Source organism: Hylobates moloch, unplaced genomic scaffold (assembly GCF_009828535.3).
Source record: "Hylobates moloch isolate HMO894 unplaced genomic scaffold, HMol_V3 SCAFFOLD_3, whole genome shotgun sequence".
Classification (NCBI taxonomy): Eukaryota; Metazoa; Chordata; class Mammalia; order Primates; family Hylobatidae; genus Hylobates; species Hylobates moloch.
In genome coordinates, this window is record NW_026652278.1 from 10,822,360 (window position 1) to 10,845,288 (window position 22,929).

The 22,929-nt window shown below is 50.3% G+C and overlaps 1 protein-coding gene across 1 annotated transcript in view; it reads right to left on the bottom strand.

Annotated features, from left to right (window-relative positions):
• Window positions 1-8,553: 8,553 nt before the first annotated feature.
• Window positions 8,554-22,929, bottom strand: part of DMBT1 (deleted in malignant brain tumors 1) — a 46,951-nt gene continuing 32,575 nt past the window's right edge. The window contains 11 exon segments of the mRNA XM_032175960.1: window positions 8,554-8,585; window positions 8,588-8,829; window positions 11,500-11,888; window positions 14,634-14,818; window positions 15,741-15,949; window positions 18,273-18,423; window positions 18,723-18,752; window positions 19,715-19,735; window positions 20,308-20,628; window positions 21,126-21,328; window positions 21,623-21,776. Coding sequence (XP_032031851.1) covers window positions 8,554-8,585; window positions 8,588-8,829; window positions 11,500-11,888; window positions 14,634-14,818; window positions 15,741-15,949; window positions 18,273-18,423; window positions 18,723-18,752; window positions 19,715-19,735; window positions 20,308-20,628; window positions 21,126-21,328; window positions 21,623-21,776 — 1,937 coding nt within the window.

The following is a 22,929-nucleotide window of genomic DNA, read 5'->3' on the forward strand; positions in this document are numbered from 1 at the left end:
GAATTATTCAAATTGAATTGAAAAGAGACTAAAAAAGTGAAAGTCTAAATTTCATTGCTAAAGGTTTTCCAGTCTTCTGTGTTTGATGATTGTTACCGCATCTGGACCTCCTCTTCCCTATAGCCTTGTCCAGAGGCTCTAGAGTGACCAGCCATTCTGGCTTGTCTGGGATTGAAGGGTTCCAGAACTTGAGATTTTCAGTGCTAAAACCGGAAAAGTCCCAGGAAAATAGTACTGAATTGGTTCCCCTACCAAAGTTCTGGGTGTAATTTAAAGGAAAATCCAGTGATCAGAGGAAGGGAGAAGAGACAGAGATTTTAATGACCAAAGTCCCAGGAAAATAGTACTGAATTTTTTCCCCTACCAAAATTCTGGATGTAATTTAAAGGAAAATCCCGTGATCAGAGAAAGGGAGAAGAGACAGCAATTTTATTAACCAGACAGCCATCCTGACACAGTGGGAGCCAACCAGATCCTGACCAAACTTAACCAGAGAGAGGCTTCCACAAAGATTTAAGAGTTCCAGTAGCTTCCCGATACCCCCTCACCAACTCCACTGCTCTCCTCACAGCACACAGAAGGCATCCCTCTGGGAGAAGGTGACAAGCTGGGACAGTCACTGTGGGTCTCTATCCTGAGAAGTTACTGATCCTGTGTCCCCTGTGAGTTTCTTCATAATCTTCCACCCCCACCCACCCCTCCAATACAAAAGTCTGAGCTTGGCACTATGCCTAGGCGCCCCAGGCCAACACTCAGCCCTCCAGTATTTACACACTTGGGAGAAGACAGGTATCAAGAAGCAGACTCTCCATCTTTACCACCTGTAGTCCCATACGTAGAAAGCTGCAGTGGTGCATGGGGTGGAGGTGAGTTGGTTGAGGAGAGATTCTAACTCATCAGAACACAGGAAAGCCTGGGTGGCTCTGCACCCATTCCAAGCCTCCTTGACCGTGGAGAGCTCCCCAGCAGGCTGTGAATGAGGACGGAGCAAATTTTGAAAGCGTTCACTCCTCTCGTTCCCTGCTAGCTCTGTACAATTCTTAGATCTCAATCAGATGAGTCATAACCCAGCATGGTGGCCTCACTCTGCCTTGGCCTCTCTTTTGTCCTGAGCAGCTGTCCCAGGCCAAGCCCTTTGGGCCATCAGTGCCCCCACATGACTCCATCACTTAATCTTGGAGCTTAAGCCTCTTGGAAGATGCTGTTGCAGAAACAAATGTTTGTCTCTGACTCAGCAGGGAGGCTGTTCCTCATTTCGAAGCTTGGACAAACCATATGGGCTCCCAGGCACTTATAGGTATAGAGTTCCAGGGAAAACAGAACTGTCACCTGAAGGTTGGCTCAGGCCAGATATCCAAAGCTGGGGCTGAGGGATATCAGACTTCCTCATGGCTAAGAGGAGCACGAGAGGGAATTTGGTGCTGGACTCAGGCAGAGGGAGACGAGGCAGGACTCTGACGTGTGCCATCCCATAGCCTCCACCACCTGGCTCTTCGTCTTTGGCCTGCCCCTAACCTGCACCTGGACAGCTTTCCCTTCCCCAGGGGCCCAGAGTAGGCCAAGTGCCACAACCACTGCTTTCATCAGAGCCTGTGGGAGCTTCCCAAGGCATCTCCTTGCCGAGGTAGCTTTGGATTCCACACTTGCTAAAATACAGATGCTTTCCAAAAAAATGTAATGCCAGTGAAGGAAACTTGAACATGGTGGCAGGCCAATGAAGGCTTTTTCTAAGCTCTCCTAGTGTATTTGCCCCTTTCTGGGTGAGTTGTAGGCAGTGGGCCGTTGTGAAATCTTTAACAAGCAGCTCTGGGAAGGGGGACGCTTCCTTTGTAGCGTGACTTCCATGGTGTGAATCCTCCCCCCATGGCCATTTTATGCCAGCAATAAGACGCCATTGCATGTGGAGCTGGGAGAGCTGGGCAGTCACTCCGCAGGGGACAGTGTTTCCAGCAGACAGACACGATGTGATGTAAATATCCTTGGGCACAGATAATAGTAAAATGGAGTCAAATAACCAGAAAGTGCTGAGTTTTGGTATTTAATATTTTTATTTTTAATATAATTTACTCAATTGTAAGACTCTACAATTTAATTTTTAATAATGGCGATCTAACATCCAGCTTGTATGATTTCTGAAAATGCAGCATTTCACAGACACAGGTTTCCCGAGAGGACCTTCTCCCTCCAGTCAGTGCACACCTGAGTGGCCTCGCCAAGCACTCGGGACACTAAGTACTCCAACCAACACAGGCAATGGGGAGAGACGCTGAGGCCAAACGTTTCATCCCCTACAGGAAACAACCATTGGCTGGGGCTGTCCCTGATTCCCACACACCAGAAGCCATTCAGGTGCCATCAAACCTGCAGAGGATAGAGCCCCTGCCCAGGGCAGAACCCCTTACTAGCCACTGCAGGGATTCGGATGCCAGGAACAGGGCTAGAGGGGACGAGATTTCAAGCGGCTGCTGGATGCCACCTTCAGCCTGTGGTAGGGACCAGGCAGAAAGGGTAGCTACCATCCACTCTGTTGTCAGACAGTAGATCAGATTCTGTCCCATTAAAGTATTGGAAAGGAGCCAGTACAGGCTTTCACAAGAGTCCTTTATTAGAGCTGAAAACTGTGGAACCCCTTCCTGTAATGGACAACCACTGGCGCTCACGGCAAGCACAGTAACAAGTTCCTCAGGAATAAAATAGCTCCAAGGTTGTTCTGCAGCGCCCTCTGGCACTGGCAGGTGGGGTAACAGGAGGGTGGTGAGATGCTGTGGTTCTAAGGGGCTGGAGAGCAGCCTCTGTCCCTACAAGGTCACAGGAGACAGCTCAAAACAGGTGCCGTGTGGCCCGGCCTTGTGTTCCCCTGGCCCCTGGTTGTCAGTCACTCTGCTGAGGGTGGAGCCTGGGGCAGGATCACTGGGCTGTGAGCAGGTCCTGGAGGTGCGGAGAACTTGGAGGAGCCACCACAGGTCACGTGAGTAGTCCCGTGGGGCCAGCTGGGGTGTGGATGTGGTGTCGACATCACAACCCTCCTATAAGCCCTCCTTTTGCACCTGGTACCACACCCTACACAGGAGCTGCAGACAGGAGTGTGTCTGATGCAGTTCTCTGTGCAAACTCAATGTGAGGCCAGGCCTCCTGGGCTCCTGGGCTTCTGGTGCCTTGGGGATGATGGAACAGGGAGGAGGGACCAGAAGTCAGTGACCCCGACTCAGACCCCAGCTCTGCCACTCGCTACCTGAATCCTGTGCAGTTCTGTGCTGACTTGCCTCTCTCAGCCTCAGTTTCCATCCCTGCCAGGTGAGAATAATACCTGGCCACACAGAGGATTAGAGGATTGTGTCCAAGGTGCCAGGCTGGCAGAAGATGCTTAATCAGTGTTTCCTCCATGCCATGTTCTTATGGATGGCAGAGGCTGGGGCAAATGTGAATCAGCAGAAATGAGGCACTTTAGGTCAGTGGGATTTTGTTATGGTCTTTTGGGACTTGGAAAGTAGATCTTGCAGGCCCACTCAGGGCAAGCCTGCTGAGACCCCGGCCCCAGGGTCCCCCTCACCCTCACAGCAGGGACCCATAGTCTCCCCTGCTCCTTCTTAAGCACAGGGCACAACCTGGACTCTCTCAGAGGGATTTAAGGAGCCTAAACCAGCAGCTGTCCGTCTTGGAACAACCTGAATCTGGTGGGTCACCAATGTCCAGGCCTACCCTCTGGTTAGATTCTGATCTAACTGGCTTGGATGCAGCCTGGCGGCAGCAGGTTCAAAAGCCCCTGGGCCATTCTCATGTGCAGCAGAGTTGAGCACCCTTGCCTCAAACCACAGTCTCAGCTGCTGGGAATCACAGCCACTTGGTGTCAGCCCAATCCTCCCTGAGTGTGGTGATGTGGTGTGGATGGGGAGGATGAGTCCCTGCTCCCAAGCAAGCCCGCTTCTCTGTGTCCCCTGTGACTGGACCCTCAGTCACACTCTGACAGCTTTAGTCCAGAGCCCCTGTCACCAGTGGCCCTGTCTTCTGCTCTACCTGTCACCTGGACCTCACTGCCTCTTGCTACCAAACTCATCTGTCCCTACTAGCCACTGTCCTGGCTGGGCCCTGCTGGTAAAGGGGCCATTACCTCCTTCCTTGAGAGGCTGCCAAGTGGCTAAGACTGTGGTGGTTATCTGTGAAGAAGCACTGGCTACTGGGGCTATTTTTAAGGAGAGAGGACACTTCAGGAGGTGGAAATGTTTCCAGTGGAAATAAATTTCCCCTTTATAATGGTGACCCCTGCATGACCCCTCTTTGTATCCACAGGTTCAAGTACAGAGCCTGGCTTGGGGCTGGCACCCATGGGGACCACTCAGGGTAAGCCTTCTGAGCCCCCAGCCCCAGGGTCCCACTCACCCTCACAGCGGGGACCCACAGCCTCCACTGCTCCTTCTCAAGCACAGGGTACAACATGGACATTCATGAATGAGTGAATGAATGAATGAATGGAGTTGGGATTCCATGTTGGGTTCCCAGACTCTGAACTTTTTTGAATTCTCGGATGTCTGACTTGCCACTTTGTTACTCTGATTGATGTGTATCTCAAACCCGCACGCCACTCCAGCTTCCTGCTGCTTCTGCATCTGCGCAGATCTAGTTCTGGGCTGGTGCCTGCATTCCACTGCATTGACATTGCTTTTCAGGGCAGACTCATGGTCACAGGGGGACCCTCAAGGCTTTCCTTAACTGCCCCAGCCTGGGAGGTTAAGGGTGAGCGTTGGGGGTGATGGCAAGGAGAATGGAAACCAATAAGAGACAGTCCCTGGGGCCCCCTAGCTCCTCTGACTCCTGGTAGGGCTCAGGACTCACTCTGCATCCCACAGAGGCTCATGGCCTCTCACCACAGCTGCCGGTGGTGGGCAGCTCTTGGGCAGCCCTAGTCAGAGCTGGCAGCTATGGCCAAGTCTCTGTGGAATTCTCTGTCCCCTCATGCTGGGGTTTCCCCTGTAGCTGTTGCCCTGCTGGGATCTCATGCAGCTCAACTCATACATCCAGAGTTAGGCTGTCTTAGCTGTCCCCTCTTGGGACAAGGGTCCTGAGATTGGCTTCATGGGGCAAACACTGGCATTGCCAGGGCAGTACACAAAAGCTCTCATTCCTTCCAAGCCTGACCTAGCAGTCCTGAGCCTGATTTCTCTCTGATTTTCTAGGCAAATTTACTGCTTCCTTGGAACCCAGCTCATCGCTTTGGTTCTTCTGAGCTCCTTGGGTCACCTGTCAGTCTCCTTCTCTCTGGAGACCTCATGCAAACAGGACTCCCTTCCTAAGGGCCCTAAGGAGTTTGCTTCTTTCCCTGAACTGCCCCAGCCCACAGTTCTGGAGATGATGTGTCAAAAACCAAAAGAGGCAGATCCCTAGAGAAATGGAGGCACATCTTTACTTTTCAATCACAGCCACTGAGACTTACGATGCAGTTAGCATTCCTGTCTTTCTCCAGGCTGCGTCCTGCATATCCTGCTTTGGGAAGGACCAAAACATTCCAAGGACACTGGGAAGACACACGAACTGCCCCTTCTCATTCTGTATGACAACCACCCCACCTGTCTGCTTAATTTGAAGGGATCTAGTTCTTAGGGGAAACAAAGGAAACAGTGGCCAAACCGACACTTACTCTGAAAAAGGTTCTTTATTCAGCTGGCTCTACCCTAAGGAAAGGCTGGGATTTATGCTACAGGCCTAAGAAGCGAGCTTATAAAAGGTCAGAAAAGAGCCTGGGTGCAGTGGCTCACGCCTGTAATCCCAGCACTTTGGGAGGCCTAGGCAGGCAGATCACTTGAAGTCAGGAGTTTGAGACCAGCCTGGCCAACATGATGAAACCCCGTCTCTACTAAAAATACAAAACTTAGCTGGGCGTGGTCTAGCGTGTCTATAATCCCAGCTACTAGGGAGGCTGAGGCAGAAGAATCTCTTGAACCCGGGAGACGGAGGTTACAGCGAGTTGAGATTGTGCCACTGCACTCAAGCCTGGGCAACAGAGCAAGACTCTGTCTCAAAAAAAAAAAAAAAAAAAAAAAGGCTCAGAAATTCCACCTAGAGAAAGCTCTGCTGTTGCTAATGTTTGACTTAGAGTTGCAGGTGAGGCTTTAGACGTTAGCACCTGTTTACCTTTGACATTTTGACCCAGTACTGAGCCTTTTGATCTGGGGAAAACCTCGCTCCACCTTTCTTCACCCCACCTCTACCCACCCCATCTTTCTTCACCCCACCTCCACCCACCCCACCATACACCTGTGCCAAGGTAAACGGAGTTCAGGTGCTGCTGGGCGCCAAGCTCTGCACCCTCGTTTCTTCCATCCTCTCTCGGGTGCCTGGGCTGGCAGAGCCAATATCTAAACACCTTCTCTGGGCTTCACATCTTGGAGCTCAGAGGCCGTCCACTGGTGCTGTGTCTTTCTCCCCAGGGTGAAGGCTGCCACAGCCAGGACCACAGCCAGGAAGACCCCAGCAGAGATGGCAGTGCTGTGATAACTCCCCTGGGAGCTGGCTATCTCCTCCACATCAGCCACCAACACGTCTGGGAAGGAGAGGAGACCACAGTAACAGAGAGAGGACCAGGACAGAGCCTGGCAGAGGAGGAGAGGAAGACAAGTAAAGGCCGTGGCCCCCTGGGCATGGTAAAGCAATCAGAACTGTTTGGTGGGAAGGAATAAAAACTTGGAGAAGGAAGTGCTGAATGGGAAACTGAGGCCAGACCCCAATGGGCAGCTGACTGTCAGACTAGAGAGATTTCACGTTTGTTAGCCAAGGGGAGTCAGGGAAGTTTTCTTAGCAGGAACTGGGAACTGGGCTTTGGGAGAACGAATCTGGCCTGAGGCTCCAGATGGATGGGAGGGGAGAGAGTTGGGCATTTTAGACCAGCTGGGAAATGATTATAAGAGTCTCAGGTAAGAGGCCCCCAGGACGTGAGCTACTACAGCAGCTGCAGGGAACAGGAGGGAGAGGAGGGAAGTGAGCCTGTGCCCGCAGGCGCCTTCGCCCTGCCCCGATGTCCTTTGCTCCTCACTCCGACCCCACTGCATGCACCATTCATGAGACTTATTCTGAATTGCATCTTTTCCTGCAAGACTTTATCTGCCTCCTGGTGCGTAACGGTCCTTCATTAAACATGCATTGAATGAATGAACAAGCGAGGAAAGAGTCTGGAATCAGCTGGACATAAAGACGGCCTGAATAGGAATCAAGAGGAGAGAGAGCTGTCAAAGATGCCCCATGGGCAGTGCCCTGACCAAGGAGAGGGCTTGTGACAACTACTGCTGCCCCACACACCTCCAACACCATGGCCACCACATCCGTTGACGTGGCCCCAGACTGGGCCAGAAATCCTGGGCATCACTCTGCAAACATTCATTCCCTCGTCCATGCCCACAACACAGCAGCACAGCATCACAGCAACACAGCCGCACAGCAGCACAGCAGCAGAGCATCACAGCCGCACAGCAGCACAGCATCACAGCAGCACAGCAGCAGAGCATCACACAGACAGACACACAGTGATCACAGCAAGACAGCCGCAACAGGCAGACACAGATCACACAACTGCACAGGCAGATTGGCAGACAAACCACACACACACGCACAGCCGACAGAGACAGATCACACACAGCCCACAGACAGACAAGCACACCACAGACACACACCCACACAGCACACAGCACACCCACACCCACAGCAAACAGCACACACACACAGTCACAGCCACACACCAGCACCCACACCACACCCCCCACAGACACACACCGAGACACACAGACAGCAACACCCACACACACACAAGCAGCACAGCACAGCCGCACAGCCGCACAGCCGCACAGCAGCACAGCAACACAGCACAGCCGCACAGCCGCACAGCCGCACAGCAGCACAGCATCACAGCAGCACAGCAGCACAGCAACACAGCAGCACAGCAGCACAGCACAGCCGCACAGCCGCACAGCAGCAGGTGCACTCCCTGTTCTAGAGAAGAAAAGTGACATGGCTTGTGCCGAGCAGAGCCTGCCAATGATCAGGACAAATCCATACAGCTGGCGTCCCCATGGCCCTGTCTAGACCCTGATGTCAACACGTCTGCTGTTATAGTCATTATCATTGTGAGGAATACCGTCATCATTGGTGTTGTTAACATGGGTGACAATAACAGGAGTAACAAAAACTACCATTTACCAGGCACTCAATGACTTGCACCAGGAACAGGCTGAGGCGGTTTCACCAAAATTCCTTTATGTAACCCTCTCAACAGTGCTAAGAAGTAAGTATTGACATTTTCATTTTGCAGATGAGAAGCACGGATTCTGGGACATCAGGTCTATGGGCCATCCAGGTCAGAACTCTCTTGACCTCGCCCTGCAACGGGTCCTCCAAGGACCATGAGCCTTGGGGGAGGCGGGAACCAGGTCTGATTCAACTCTGTATGACCAGGTGCAGCACAATGTAGGGCTCAATATGAGTTGGAATATGACACCAAGAGGAACATCCCAAGTCCCCGAGAGTCAGGGGTCTGCGCCCTGGTGGGCAGTGGGGTCTCACAGCGACCACCTACCGAGGCTCCTCTTCTCGGCGTGGGGGGTCTGCAGCTGGATGGGACCCAGGACGACGTCCACCTTTTCCTGGTAGGAGCCCACATCCCTCTTGGACCTCACCACACAGCCTCGGTAGCAGCGGGAAGAGGAGTCATATGCTCTGCACACCACCATTTTACAATGCAGGTACACGGAGGGGAAGCGGTTCAGGAAGTGGAAGGCCCTGAACCGGAAGCGGGCAATGCGAGGAGACGGCTGGGAATAGGGTCCGTAGGTGTCATCCCTCACGCATCTGGAAGAGAACAGTAGCCCCTTAGCTCTCACCAAGGCCCGATTCTTCCTTCATGACTCAATTGTACCAGGCGAGGAGCTCCACAGCCTGTCCTCACTGCCCCTGCCTCCTGCCCACCTCACCTTCCTTCTGTCAGAACGTGTGGATCAGACACTCACTGTGGGGCCTGCAGACAAATCCTGGCAGCTCCGGCACCTCACCGCCATGTTTAGGCAGCAAAGCCTGCGAGGGCTTTCCCAATAGACAAGCAGGCCCCATACTGCACACTGGGTTGAGGCCTAATCCCACAATGACCACATGCTCCATGCACCCAGGTAAACCAGATGAGTCAGGGAAGTAGCTGGAGTTTGGAGCCCAGGAGCGGGACCCAGAGACAGGGCAGAAAAGTAAATGACCTTCCCTTCTCTCTCCTGGTGTCAGGGCCAGGCAAGGTCTCATTCGGCTGCACTCTGAGTACAGTGCCCTGGCCCTCCCTTTCCCAGGGCCTCTCTCTACTGACCCTCCTCAGCCTGCCTTGAGCCCCATGCAGCTGTACTTTCCACATTGGCCTGTGAACCCTCCAGGAGCCCCTACACCGATATCAACCCCCTCCTCATTCCCTTGGGCACCTCCTCTCAGCAGGGGTCAGAAGGAAAATAACCTAAGGATATGCTTACAGGAATTTTCCTAAGATATAGAAGAAGCAGCTCACACTAACTCAGTTATTATAGATTGGTGGGATTTTGAAGGGCATGGCAAAGAGAAGGGCCAGGAAAGCTGGCCCACTGGCCTAGGATGGGCATTTCTCATGGGTGGTGGATGTGGTCTCCAGGGCAGTCTGGCTCAGCCTGGGAACACGGCCAGGATCTGCTCCCCTCCTTCTGTCTTCTAGAGCCTCCTTCCTTCCTCAATAGGCAACCCAAATTCTCTCAAATACCAAGTTTTCTTTTTCTTTCTTTTCTTTTCACGGTAGCTCCCTTAGTGGCAAAGGAGGAAGCAAAAATAGCCAGAGGCTTGTTCAGAGGTGGGACACTTCGGAAAAAGTTCAGGGTCACTCAGAAGCCCCCAGGCAGTCATTGCATTTGCCATAAAACCCCGCCATTCAGGGCTCCACGCAGACCAGAATGCCACAGCGAAGCCGCAGCCAAGACTCCACCTCAGAATCACTCAAGATTTTGTAAATGTAACATACCCAAGCACCACCAGGCCAAATTGAGAATTTATGGGTGGGGCCTGGGCAGGGTGTGTTTGGAGCCCCAGGTCATTCTAATGGACATCCAGGTGGATGATCTGGTTGATGGCCAGGTGTAGCCAATAAGTCCCTGTGCTCCAGGTATAGCCAGGATACATCTACCCCTGCACACACATCCCCGTCTTCCCAGCAAATTGCATTGTCATATAGAAATGGCAGGATTTAACCAGAAAGAATCCTTTGGCAAGGAAGAACTAAGGTCACCCACTCGTTTTCATTAATGTCAATCAATTCACACAAATTCAAAAGTCACCTTATGACTATTTGTACAAAGGGAATCTGGTTAAGCTTTCTCCCCTCCTCTCAGCCACCAAGGGGGCTGCTGTGAATTGAACTAACTGCAGAGACTGTGAACAAGGTGAGCCTCAACACCTGCTTACTGAATTGACATATGTGCACACTGTGCCTGGAAAGAGGTGCTATGTTTAGCATATCAAGAGGGTGTCGAATTGAATCTGCCCACCTCTAATTCCTAGTAGAACCCTTTACCCTATTGGTATAACTTCTCTTGGAAGGCAATGGCTACTGAAGTGTCCAGGTCTATATTGTAAGCCAAGAAGTGTGGTACACACCCATCAACAGAGACTTCAGAGGGGGCTGGAGTTGCACATCACGGTGTCATCATGAGTGCAGAAGAGTCAAACCCCACTTCACCCACATGCAGTCATCCAGGGAAGCTGGGCTATGGTAGAGCAGCCCAGCCTGCACACCCTCTGGCCCCAGCCTGACATCTCTGGCCTGACCTCTGTACCTCCTGAGCTTGACTGGAACCCGTGGACTCCCAGAGCTTCTATTCCCAGGCTGAAGGAGGGCAGCAGGACTCCTGCCATCTTCAGTGCACATTCCTGGTGGACCACCTGCCACACACTCTCTGTGCTCAGTGCCACATCCAATCTCTCTCATCCCATCCTCCCAACAGCCTTACGATGTGCGTGTCATTATCCCCACTTGACAGGCGAGCAACTGGTCCATAGAGCTGCTTTCACTGGCCCAGAATCATGCAACTGGCACGTGGAAGGGCTGGCATTTCAACCTTGGTCTGCTCCAAATCAATGCTTTTCCCACTATACGCAGGTCTTTTTAACCGTATGGCTGGAGTTCAGTCACCTAGAGTCTAATCCCGGTTTACAGCTAACCTGCTGAGTGAACACTGCTGAGCTGTTCTATTCTCCACACACCCATCTCCCCAGATGTTAACTGGAGATGATACATGGTCATCCTACCTGAAGAGAAATCAGGGCTGTGATACAGAACACAGAGTAAAAGCACCTCAAAGGTAAAAGCTACAGGACGTTACTACATGTAGAAAGGGATCTAGTTAAGCTTGAAATACTGGGAACTGCAGTTCATCAAAATTTGCATTCTTCAAGCCTTTGGGGCTACTCATGTTTGAGTTATCAAGTAAAGGTTTAAGGCCATCACATAAAGACAGTCCTTACCCACTCCGGATTAGATCATAAGTCAAAGACGTGAAGTCATTGGAGTATGGTGATGCCACGCAGGTGTCCACAAACAAGGTGAGTGCAGCATCAGAATGGAGGATTTCAGCCTGAACGTACAAGTCCTGGTTCAGGTCCACGTAGTAAGGGTGGCTGGTCACAGGATACAAGAAAGAGGAGGAAGTATAAAAGGAAATGTTCACGTCGAAATTGCCATACTGGACTTTCTCGATCTGGATGGTGTCATTAGCAATGTACATGGTGTTGACCCAGGTGTTCTGAAGCATCCTGCAGCTGACGTGAATACGGAGGTCCTTCCTCCTCTTGATGATGCCACCTGAGACAGCTGCTGTGAGGAAGTTGGAATAGCCGATGGTGTCATTGTCTGCCTAGGAGAGGCAGGCAAGAGAGCAGAGTCAGGCACATGTCACCTGCTAAGAGAATCCCATAGCTGATTTGGGTGTGAATGAGAGGGACGTGACTCAACAAGACTTCCACCCCTCCCAGAACCACTCAGAGATGACCATGGCACGTGCCTATCCTTTGGCTATGAGCCAGCACAGGGCGCCAGAGCTCACACTCTGGGTCCAGGTCTGGGGAAGACCCACAGGAAGGGGTCCACGTTGTCCACCTGCTCTTAGCGTACATTTTCTGACTTTAAACTGTCTTAAAAAAATGTTTTTTTGCTTTATATTTCAGTGCCAACAGTTGTCACAATAAACCATATGACTTAAACCATATGACCACAATAAACCCTTTTGTCAGGCCTCTGAGCCCAAGCCTGCACATATACATCCAGATGGCCTGAAGTAACTGAAGAATCACAAAACAAGTAAAAATGGCTGGTTCCTGCCTTAACTGATGACGTTACCTTGTGAAATTCCTTCTCCTGGCTCAGAAGCCCCCCTACTGACCACCTTGTGACCTCCGCCCTGCCTGCCAGAGAACAACCCCCTTCGACTGTAATTTTCCACTACCTACTCAAATCCTATAAAATGGCCCCACCCCTATCTGCCTTTGCTGACTCTCTTTTCGGACTCAGCTCGCCTGCACCCAGGTGCTTAAAAAGCTTTATTGCTCACACAAAGCCTGTTTGGTGGTCTTTTCACACGGACGCGCGTGACAGTATGACCCTTCTTACTCTTTCAAAGATGCTCTCAAGTGCTTTCCATCGAACCCTGTACATTAACATGATCATTTGCATGGACGTCACATTTGCCTATGGTGCCTACAATGGAGGTAAATTCTGAATCCACTCCAAATAATGAACGTGGAGTGCAGATTTACTTCTTGGTCAGAAGAAGCAGTTCTAATTTTAGATTAAAATTCACTATCACAGGCCAGCCTGGTGGAGCTGTGGGAAGCTCCAGCCATGGATGGCACAGCCCTACTTCTGTGTCCTAGACTCGCAGCTCATGGCCATATGGTCCTGGGCAAGTGGCTTACCTTCTGCAAGCCACCATTGCCTCATAATGAAGTGGGAATAAAGTTGTCCTGAGAATTTTAAAAGTTATATAGCACACTTAGTTCAGTGTCTGATATCTGTATGAGCTGTTAATAATACTATATCAACTCTTAGGCTCAGGACCAGGGGCACTGGGGTTGCAAAGATGAACAAAACATTGGCCCTGCCCCTGAGGCACTCAGTGTGATAGGCAATATGGTTATTTAAAGAAATAGAGGAGGCCAGGAGCAGTGGTTCATGCCTGTAATCCCAGCATTTGGGAGGCCAAGGCAGGAGGATCACTTGAGCTCAGGAGTTCGAGATCAGCCTGGGACACATAGCAAGATCCCACCTCTACAGAAAAATTTTTTTTAATTAGCTGAGTGTGGTGGTGCATGCCTATAGTCCCAGCTACTCTGGAGGCTGAGGCTGGAAGATCACTTAAGCCCAGGAGTTCAAGTCTGCTGTGAGCTATGATGCACCCCTGCCTGGGCATCCAGCCTGGGCAACAGAATGAGAACCTGTCATTAAAAAATTAAAATAAAATAAAAATAAATAAATGAGTGGAGGAATAAGAATGTGGCATGTGCTGTGCATGATCAGCCAAGTCAGAAGAAACGGGGCTGACAGAGCTGTCTGGCTGCTCCAAATGGGTGTGAATGGGTGTGAATGAGTGTGATCAGGTGTGACCGGGTGTGAATGGCTGTGAATGGGTGTGAAGGATCCTCAGCGGGGCCGCTCAGGCAGTCTCCAGGCTGCACATTGGGCATAGGAACAATGGTCACCTTCAATGGACTGACTTCCACTGACCAAACACAGCAAGCCAGAACCCAACACAGTTAAGGCCAGGCCTTCACTGGGGGAGTATGACAAGGACTAATCACAGCATCTGCCACTTGTAAGGTGACTAACCATCCTCATTTGCCTGGGAGTGAGGGGTTTCCTGGAACGTGGGATTTTCTATGCTAAAATCTGCCAAGTCCCAGACAAATCACAGAAGTCTGTGGTAGGGGCTGTTGAAAACTTCAGTATAATCATAGTTGCAGCCACCTTCAAGCCTGTAGAGAAGGGACACACCATTTTGGCTTCACTTTCACCCCAAATTGGATGCAGGGGGCCATCTTAGATGGTGATAGCTCAACAAATGGTAGCTGCAGAGGCCAATTGACTGTGGAGCTAATGAAGCTGAAGCTTTTGGGCCCCCTCTTCCCCGCCTAGTGCAATGTGCAGGCCTCCTCCAAGGCCTAGCAATGTGTTTGCACAGCCATACATTTTTGCGAAGTTTATAAAAGTTCATAGATATTGCATTCTTTGACTTAATGAGGCCCCTGCCCATCTCAACACCTGCCCCTCACCCCCGACCCTAACTGTATAAGCTTCGAGCCCTGCAAAATCCGGAGCTGCTCCAGGAGCTGCTGTTGTTACTGCTGATGGGAGTGGTGGCCTGCCAGAAACCCTCTCTGCTGGACACCGCTGGAGATACTCTGCCTGCTCAGCTTCCTTCCTCCTATTTGGAAGTGGGCTGCCGCCATATCATAGCACCAAAGGTTTTTTATCTTCCTTTATTCCAATTATGTCCTGATTATGCCAAAATCATAATTTCTTCATCCCCAGAATTCAAGAAGCACAGGACATACCACTATAAGAAAGCCTGTGCACTGGGAAATGGAATGGGAAGCCCCGGGCTTACCTGCTTGAAGGTGCCACAGCCTGAGTAGGGAATTGTGAATATCACCAGGCTCGGCGTTATCTGGGGCCGACACTCGTAGTATCCGTTCCAGGTGGAAATGACAAGGTCACTGGCAGAAAAGCCCAAGGATTGGAGGTAGCTCCTGCTCACGCTGGCTCGCATGTGATTTGGCAGACAGAGCAGGTCTGAATGACAAGGACAGATAAGGTACTCAGCCACCGCCCCGGACTCCACAAGTCCTACAGGGCCAGAGGCTCTTCCACTTAAAAAGTGCACAGACCAGGGTGGCTGACAGGGAGGGTCGGCACTTAGGATGTGGGCATAGACCTCACTGCAATCCCCCAAGGACCCTAGGGTCAAGTCAGCCCCACCCTTATGAAAGCCCAAGGAGAGCACGTGGACTCAGGATTTCTCTGATGGAGAATTGGAGGCAGGATTTTTAAATAAGTGGAATGTTTGGCCAAGTTACCATTTATCTATAAAGTAACTGTATGGTCAAATTGTGGGAATATCATGAAACAAGGTCTTTTAGCCATGAAGCAAGTCAATCTTTCATCCTGACTGCATAAGAGACCCTGGATGTCACCTTGCCTGGCCCTTGGCCAATCTACACATCAGTCCATACAGCAACTCAAATCATGGCCATACAGACTCTGCTGGAAGTGACTGAGTGACCTTAACTCAGCCACTTCCAGCCACCCAGCTCAGTCCATCTTCAGATAGAAACCAAATGTGTTAGGTCTCAGGCCATGGCCACAGTGTCCCACACTCTGAGAAGGTCACGAGGTTTCAAGCCAAGAGGTCACTTCTGCCTTTGGCACTGACTCATCACTCTCCACTAAGAGCATCATCTGGGACCCTCTACTTAGTCTCTGCTGACCACAGTAAGACCAATCATCACCCGTCAGCCAGTTCTAGCCCTGACTTTATTTCTGGGCAGCCAGAGTCCCGAGGCCCACTGCTCCTGGCCCCTTTCAGCTGAAAATCAAGCCCTGGTGACCTGAAAGGGTTTCTTCATTTCTTATTTCACAACCACAGGACAGTTGAGCCACAGATGCTCTCAGGATGTCCCCAGTTCCAACAGAGCATTTCCACAAGGGGACTTACTGGTGCTGTCATTGGAAGGACTGGAGTAGTACTCAGCCCGGAACCCTTTCCTCGTGATGCTGTGGTCACTGATGAAGCGAACAGACATGAAGTTGGAGGAAGAAGTGAAGGAGCCTCTGGCCCCATCACAAACTCGAGCAATGAGAGGGGAACTGTGGTAGGGGCCATCGAAAACTTCAATATAATCATAGTTGCAGCCACCTTCAAGCCTGCAGAGAGAGGACACACCATTTGGCTTCATTTCCTCCCAGAATTTGACGCACGGGGTCAGATCTCAGGGTGGGGTCACAACTCTGTGCCAGAAACTCTGACAAAGTTCATCAATGAAAGTCATAGGTCTCCTTGGCTGGGCGCAGTAACTCACACTTATAATCCCAGCACTTTGGGAGGCCAAGGCAGGTGGATCATCTGAGGTCATAAGTTCGAGACCAGCCTGGCCAACGTGGTGAAACCCCGTCTCTACTAAAAATACAAAAATTAGCCGGGCGTGGTGGCACAAGCCTGTAGGGTGAGGGAGTCTACTCAGGAGGCTGAGGCAGGAAAATCACTTGAACCAAGGAGGCAGAGGTTGCAGTGAGCCGAGATTGTGCCACTGCACTCCCGTTTGGGCGATAGAGTGAGGCCCTGTCTCAAAAAAATAAAAAGAAAAATAAAAATTGAAAAAAAAAAGAAAGTCATAAGTCTCCTTAAATCAAGAGAGTCTCATCTTCCCTCAACCTCCATGCCTGGGTCTTAGTCCTGCCCTCTGCGGTCACACGTGAAATCTATAGCCCCTCACCTGTCAGCCCTTTACATCAGGAAGGGAAGGGCTCACATCCTGATTTAGACCATTTTTCTTCCATCGAAAAGTCCCTAGTGCCCCCACAGAATAAAATCAATATGCATGAATTCATAGTGAGAGAAATAAATAATTGAATAAATAAATATTGGGCAAGTCAAATAATCTCTCTAAAGCTTTTCCTATCTACAAAGGCAAAGTAATCTGATCCATGCACACTGAAGAGGGCTATGGTGAAGCTCAAATAAAACAACATACAGAAAAGGGCTTTGTAAAATGTCACAAATGGTGATGGTCATTGCTATCAAGATGCTGGTTAAAGAACCAGTCATGGTCAACCTTTTCCCATAGGACTGCATCAGCTTTAAGTGCAATCTTTGTATTGTAATGACAAAGAGAATAAAATTATGTATCTTTTGCAAAATCCCAAATGAATTACTAAAGCAGAGACTCCAAAGCCCACTGTAAACAGAATTCAAAAGGGAAAACTATTTTGTTCAACAGTGGCTGTTAGAGAAGAAATTAGTGTAGCCCCTTGTTCAGGACACTAGAAAACACTGGTGCCTCTTCACAGTCAGCTGGGCCACCTGCCTCCTTGGATAAATCATATATTAATGTGCTTTTGACATCAGGCATGGTGGCTCACACCTGTAATCCCAGCACTTTGGGAGGCCGAGGTGGGAGGATCACCTGAGGTCAGGAGTTGAAGACCAGCCTACAAAAAAAAAAAAAAAAGAGAAAGAAAAGAAGGAAGGAAAGAAGGAAAAGAGGAAGGAAGAAGGAGAAAAAAAAAGAAAGAAAGAAAGAAAGAAAGAAAGAAAAGTGCTTTTAGTAATGTCCCCTCTGCTTAAAACAATGATTTCTACTTATGATTGGATGCAGAGAAGATACCCTACCCTCTGCAGCAGCAATTCCTCCATCTCTGCCCGACCCCTGGTGAACTCACATGAAGAAAGGAGAGGGTGGAGAAAAAGGGCTCCACAAAACAGATACAATTGTTCTTTTTGTTTTGTTTTGTTTTCCTGAGACAGGGTCTCGTTTTATTCCACAAGCTGGAGTGCACTGGCGCTATCATAGTTCACCACAACCTTCAACTCCCAAGGCTCTGGCGATTCTCCCACCTCAGCCTCCCGAGTAGCTGGGACTACAGGTGCAGGCCACCACGCCTAGCTAATTTTTGTACTTTTTTGTAGAGATGGGGGTCTCCCTATGTTGCTCAGGCTGGTCTTGAACTCCTGGGTTCAGGTGATCCTCCTGCCTCGGCCTCCCAAAGTGTTGGGATTACAAGCCTGAGGCACCTTACCTGGCCAGTGTGGTTGTTAATAGGATTATTTGTGCTATTATTGCCCCTAAGTCTGTCATTACTGCTTAACAACCATCTTTTCCATTGGACAACATTTTGTAAATATTTTCACATCTCTCTCCCTCTCTCTCCTCTGTCTTTCTCATGACCTTCCCAGTAACCAATAAGGTGAGGAAAGCAGGTATTTTATTCCCCTCCTTTGACTGAGGCTCAGGAAAGCTGAGTGACTTCCTGTGGTCACACAGCAAATTGGTGGCAGACCTAGGACTTGAAACCAGAGCTTTTGTCCACTCCAAGGCTCTTGTGCCCCCTCCCCAACTCTCCACGGGATGCCTCTGGGCTAGGTCAAAAATGGCTCCCAGCAAACATCTCTCCTGACGTTCTAAGTACCATTTATTCCCTCTTGAAAGGTCTGTGAGGCCCTAAGGCATTCTTCTTGGCGCACACTTACTGGACATCTCTGAAGATCACAGTCACACGGTAGTTTTCTTGCACCTCAATGTCCCACACACACTTGGCATTGTTTGGATAGTTCCCGGGATAGAATGGGCTGGAAAAGTGCCCTGATGGTTGGGATAGGAAGCCTCCGCAGGAATAATTTGCTGTCAGGACAAAAAGTGGGAATGTCGGTGACCCCCAGACCACACTGCACAGTCACCTGGGGACTATTTTAAATTTAAATTACTTTGAATTTTTAAAAAATAATTCCCAAGACAGAAACCAAGTAAGAGCAAGAGGTGGCCTAGATGTGGACCGTCCACTGAGGGCTGGCGGGGCACTCTTGCAGGGAGACCACTTTGGGGGAAGCCATCTCCTCCCCAGCCCCGTTGTCACTGAGGAAATGGGAAGGGGAATTTCCAGGCCACTCTGTCACAGACTTGTCAGGGAGCTCAGAACTTACTGTTCGGACGGGTGATTTTGGGAAAAGGAGCTGTTGACAAAAAGAAAAGATGAGGATCAGTTTTCTGGCATCCCTGACACAGTTGTCAACTGCTCGTGAGCTGTGCAGATGCTGTGCCAAGCCCGAGTCCACAGGGAGGAGCTGGACACAGGCCTTGCCCTTGGGGAGGTCTGGAGGAGAGCGAATCCCAGCAGAGTGGGAAGAGGCTGAGATTGACCAAAGCGTGGGGAAGGAGAGGAGCCCGGAAGTCTGGCCCCTGCCCCAGATAGAGTGGTGAAAAAAGGGCGGTAATTAGGGGGCAGGCAAAGAGGTAGAAATGGGGTGTCCCAGGCAGAGGAACAGCAGGTGCAACTGCACCCGGGTGGAAGAGATTTGGGAACCTCTGTGTAGATGGAGCAGGCAGAGGATGGGGAGAGGGCACCAAGCATAGGGAGCAGATCATGAGAAGCCCTGGCAGTCATGCTGTGCTGAGGAGGGGGGTCATCACCAGAAGACCCTGAGGAATCACTTGAAGGGGCTGCACAGTGGAGAATGGATGGGAGGCGACAGGCCTGAAGCTGCTGCTGTGGGAGGCCAGGAGGGGATGACAAAGCAAGCAGGGGGCAGGGGTGGGGTGGTTGGAGAGGTGCCAGGGCCATGCTGGGAACACTCAGAGCAGCTCAGGGGAAGGCAGGGAGGAGCTCAGCGATGCAGTGGGCCCCATTTGGCCAACACTGGTCAGGGTCTGGTGTCTGTGAAGACAGTCAAATCTGACAGGTGGCGGCCTCGCCTTGGGACTGACTGGAGATCCTAATCTTAGGTGGGTCAGGCCACTGAAGCGCAGAGAGGGGCACACCATCCTGATGGCCAGCAGGGGAGGGGACAGGGGCTGTAGAGGATGGCACCACAGATGAACTCCTTGGAGAGTGAGCAGCATGCCCTGCACAGTCTAGGCAGCAGCAATGGAGAGACCTGGAGACCAGGGAAGTGGAATGGAAATTGGGGGGACTTACCAGGTGTCGATAGCTGGTTTCCTGAAAGGAAATAGAAGAAAAGCATAGGTCACAGACGTGTGGCTCGGAGGAGGGGCCAGAATGCGGCAGAGATACACTTACATGACTCATAACCTGACCCCCCTCGCCGAGGGCCCCCAGGTCCACCCAGCAATTGCTGTTGAGAAGCCTTCCTAGCTTCCCCAGATGCTCCCTAAGTCCCGTCATACTTGTGGTCATCAGGATTACAGCTGAGGTCATAACACCCATCACCCTCTCCTTGACCATGATTGTTCTAAAATCATCCCAACTGTCACCAGTAGCAAGTACTATCACAGCCACCCTGACTCAACAGTCAAGGAAACCGAAGCATAAAGAAGTTAAATCATTGCTGGAGGTCCTTTAGTCAGATGCGTATTCAGCATAATGGCCCTGGGTCCAGAAACTGGCCAAAGATAAAGCAGCCCCCTGCATGCTCTTCTGGAGTGCGCAGGCCACGAGGACACAATGACCAGCTCCTGCCTGGGCCACAGACACCATCAGCCACTGGCCTTAAGCTCTCCCTTTATAGCAGGTTACAAGTGAAATGGGCCTTCCATGGCATTGGGCCATACCTGAGCAGATGACACCAGCATCTTCATGGTGTTGACAGTTGTGGGAGAACCAGCCTCGGTTCCGGCACTGCCAGAGAGTGGATTCCGTCCCTGAGCATTCTACATCGTCCAGGGTGATGGGGCCAGAGCCAGAGCCAAAGTAGGCATTTCCAAGGGCTGAAACTGCACGTCCACACCCTAGCTGTCTGCAGACCACCTCAGCTTCCTGAATGGTCCAGGAGTCATCACAAACTGTCCCCCAGGTGCCACCATGGTAAATTTCTACACGCCCAGCACATAGACCATAGGATGAATTTAAATTGACCAACCTCAAGGCGGCATCTGAAAGACACATTAACTGAGAGATCATGGCCATGTCCCACAACAAATGTCCCACAACAAATGTCCCACAGCAAACCTCAAAGGCCAAGCATCCCACAGGCCTTTCCCCACCTCCAAAGTCACCAAATAGAAATGTGGAAAAGCTGGGGTGGAGGTATTGGACCGCTCCATGCAGAGCTAAAAGGGGCTCTAGAGATTGCCAGGCTCAGATCCCCTCACCTCCAGATGGAGAGGGGTGGCTCTGCAAGGCGAGTCACCAGGTCCCCGGAGAGTTGGTAGCAGACCCAAGGCAAGGTGTGACCCCCAGTCTGCACCCTTTGCTGCCTTCCCAAGGGCCTGCCCCTCCTTGAGGCTCACACAGTCTGTGCCAAGAGAAGGAGAATGGGCAATGCATCACTGAGGCCCTTCTTTGATTTCCTTGGGGAACCATGGTGCCCCCAAAGAGGCAGCTGGGTAAATCCACCAAGCCTCGTAGGCATGGTCTAGTGTGCACTTACCGCTTGGGAAGGAGTTATACCAAGCCAAGAAGCCGGTGTTTTGGAAGCTGACGTCACTTCGAAAGTGAATGGTCATTCGGTTGTAAGAAGATGTAAATATTTGCCTGGTATCATTACAGATTTTCCCCAGCAGGAGACTGCTATTCAATGATCCATCAAAGATTTCAACATAATCAAAACTGCAGTTATGGTGTGCCTCCAACCTGTATGGAGAAAATGTATTCAAGTCAACATTGAAATTCCTATTGCCCCTCCATTTTATAAATAGTTTCCACTTTACGAGTGATGCCATTGAATACAGGTTTTTCTTCTAGCTCTTCCTCAATTAAGTCAAAGGACATCAGTGTTCCCTGATGCTTTATGGTAGGAATCAAAGCCACCAAAAGCTTGTCCATGGCACACGAGAGTGAAAAGCATCCCAGCCCAGGACACAGTCTAAACCAGTGGATGTGCTGCAGAGGGACTCTCCCGTCACCAGATGACCAGGCATTACTTACTGCAGATTACTGAAGCCCAGGTTTATGCGATAACCAGAATTCACTTCTATTTCCCAAACACACTTAGCATTGTTGGGGTAGTATGCAGGGTAGGATGGGCTGGAGAATGTCCCACTGGCACTGAATAAGAAGCCACCACAATTTGAAGAGGGTCCTAGAGAGGAGAGAGGGGATATCTCCTTTGTACCAGATCTTCAGGTATTTTATGACAAGCAATCATCTGCGTAAGTATCATCCAGTTTCATCTTCTGCACTTTATAACATGACTTAACTTTCCCTGTAAACAAGTCCCCTCTCTTGGGCCTGGTTCTGGGTGGCCCAACATTAGAAGCTTTCATTCGAGTCCCTGCTTTCCCTGTTGGGCCTGGACAGCAACCCTCTGGGAGGAGGTGATCCAAGCTTCAGAGGGAGCTTGTGTCACCTCTAGCAAAAATGCCAAGAAAGCAACAAAGTGACTGCTATCATTGTTCAATCAGCTACAGACAGGGATGTGGGATAGTCCTGGCTGAACACAGCGCTGACCCGTGGAGAGCACTCCATAACCCAGTGTGTTCCCTAGCGTCTTCCATGAGCACAGGACTCTGCCAATTCACAAGTAGCACAGCGTTGGGTTAGGAGCAGGGTTTCTGCAACAAGAAGCCTGGGTTTGCATCTTGGCTCTGCCTCTATCAGCTCCATGATCTGGAGCCAGTTACTTAACCTCTCTGCCTCCGTTTCCTCATCAGAAAAATGAGAGTGGTAATGGCATCTGCTTCATCAGACTCTTACGGGGATTAAATAAGATATGTATATATGAACATTTATACATAAACATGAGATATGTTTCTATGTCTATATAAACTCTTAGAGAGTGCCAGGCACATAAGCACCCAGCAATATTAGCTATTGTTATTTATCAGAAAGGGATAAATACTAAACCGTCAGACATTTTGTTGGTTTATAGTAATAAAAACTTTTTAAAAACATGTGCACACTGAGTGATAGAAATGAAAACGTTTTCTTTTTTTTTCTTTTTTATAACTCTTTATTTACTTTTTCTAAGGGGATAAGTCCATGGTTTTTAGCATACTCAGAGCTCTGAAATCACCACAGTCGATTTTAGATTATTTTTTATCACCCATTACAACACTCCACTTCTTTCTCAAACTCTCATTACGGCACCTACAAATTATTTTTTTTTTTTTTTTTTTTTTTTTGAGATGGGATCTTGGTCCCAGGCTGGATCATGGTCGGCTCACTTCACACCATTCTCCTGCCTCAGCCTATGTGAGTAGCTGGGACTACAGGCGCCCGCCACCACGCCTGGC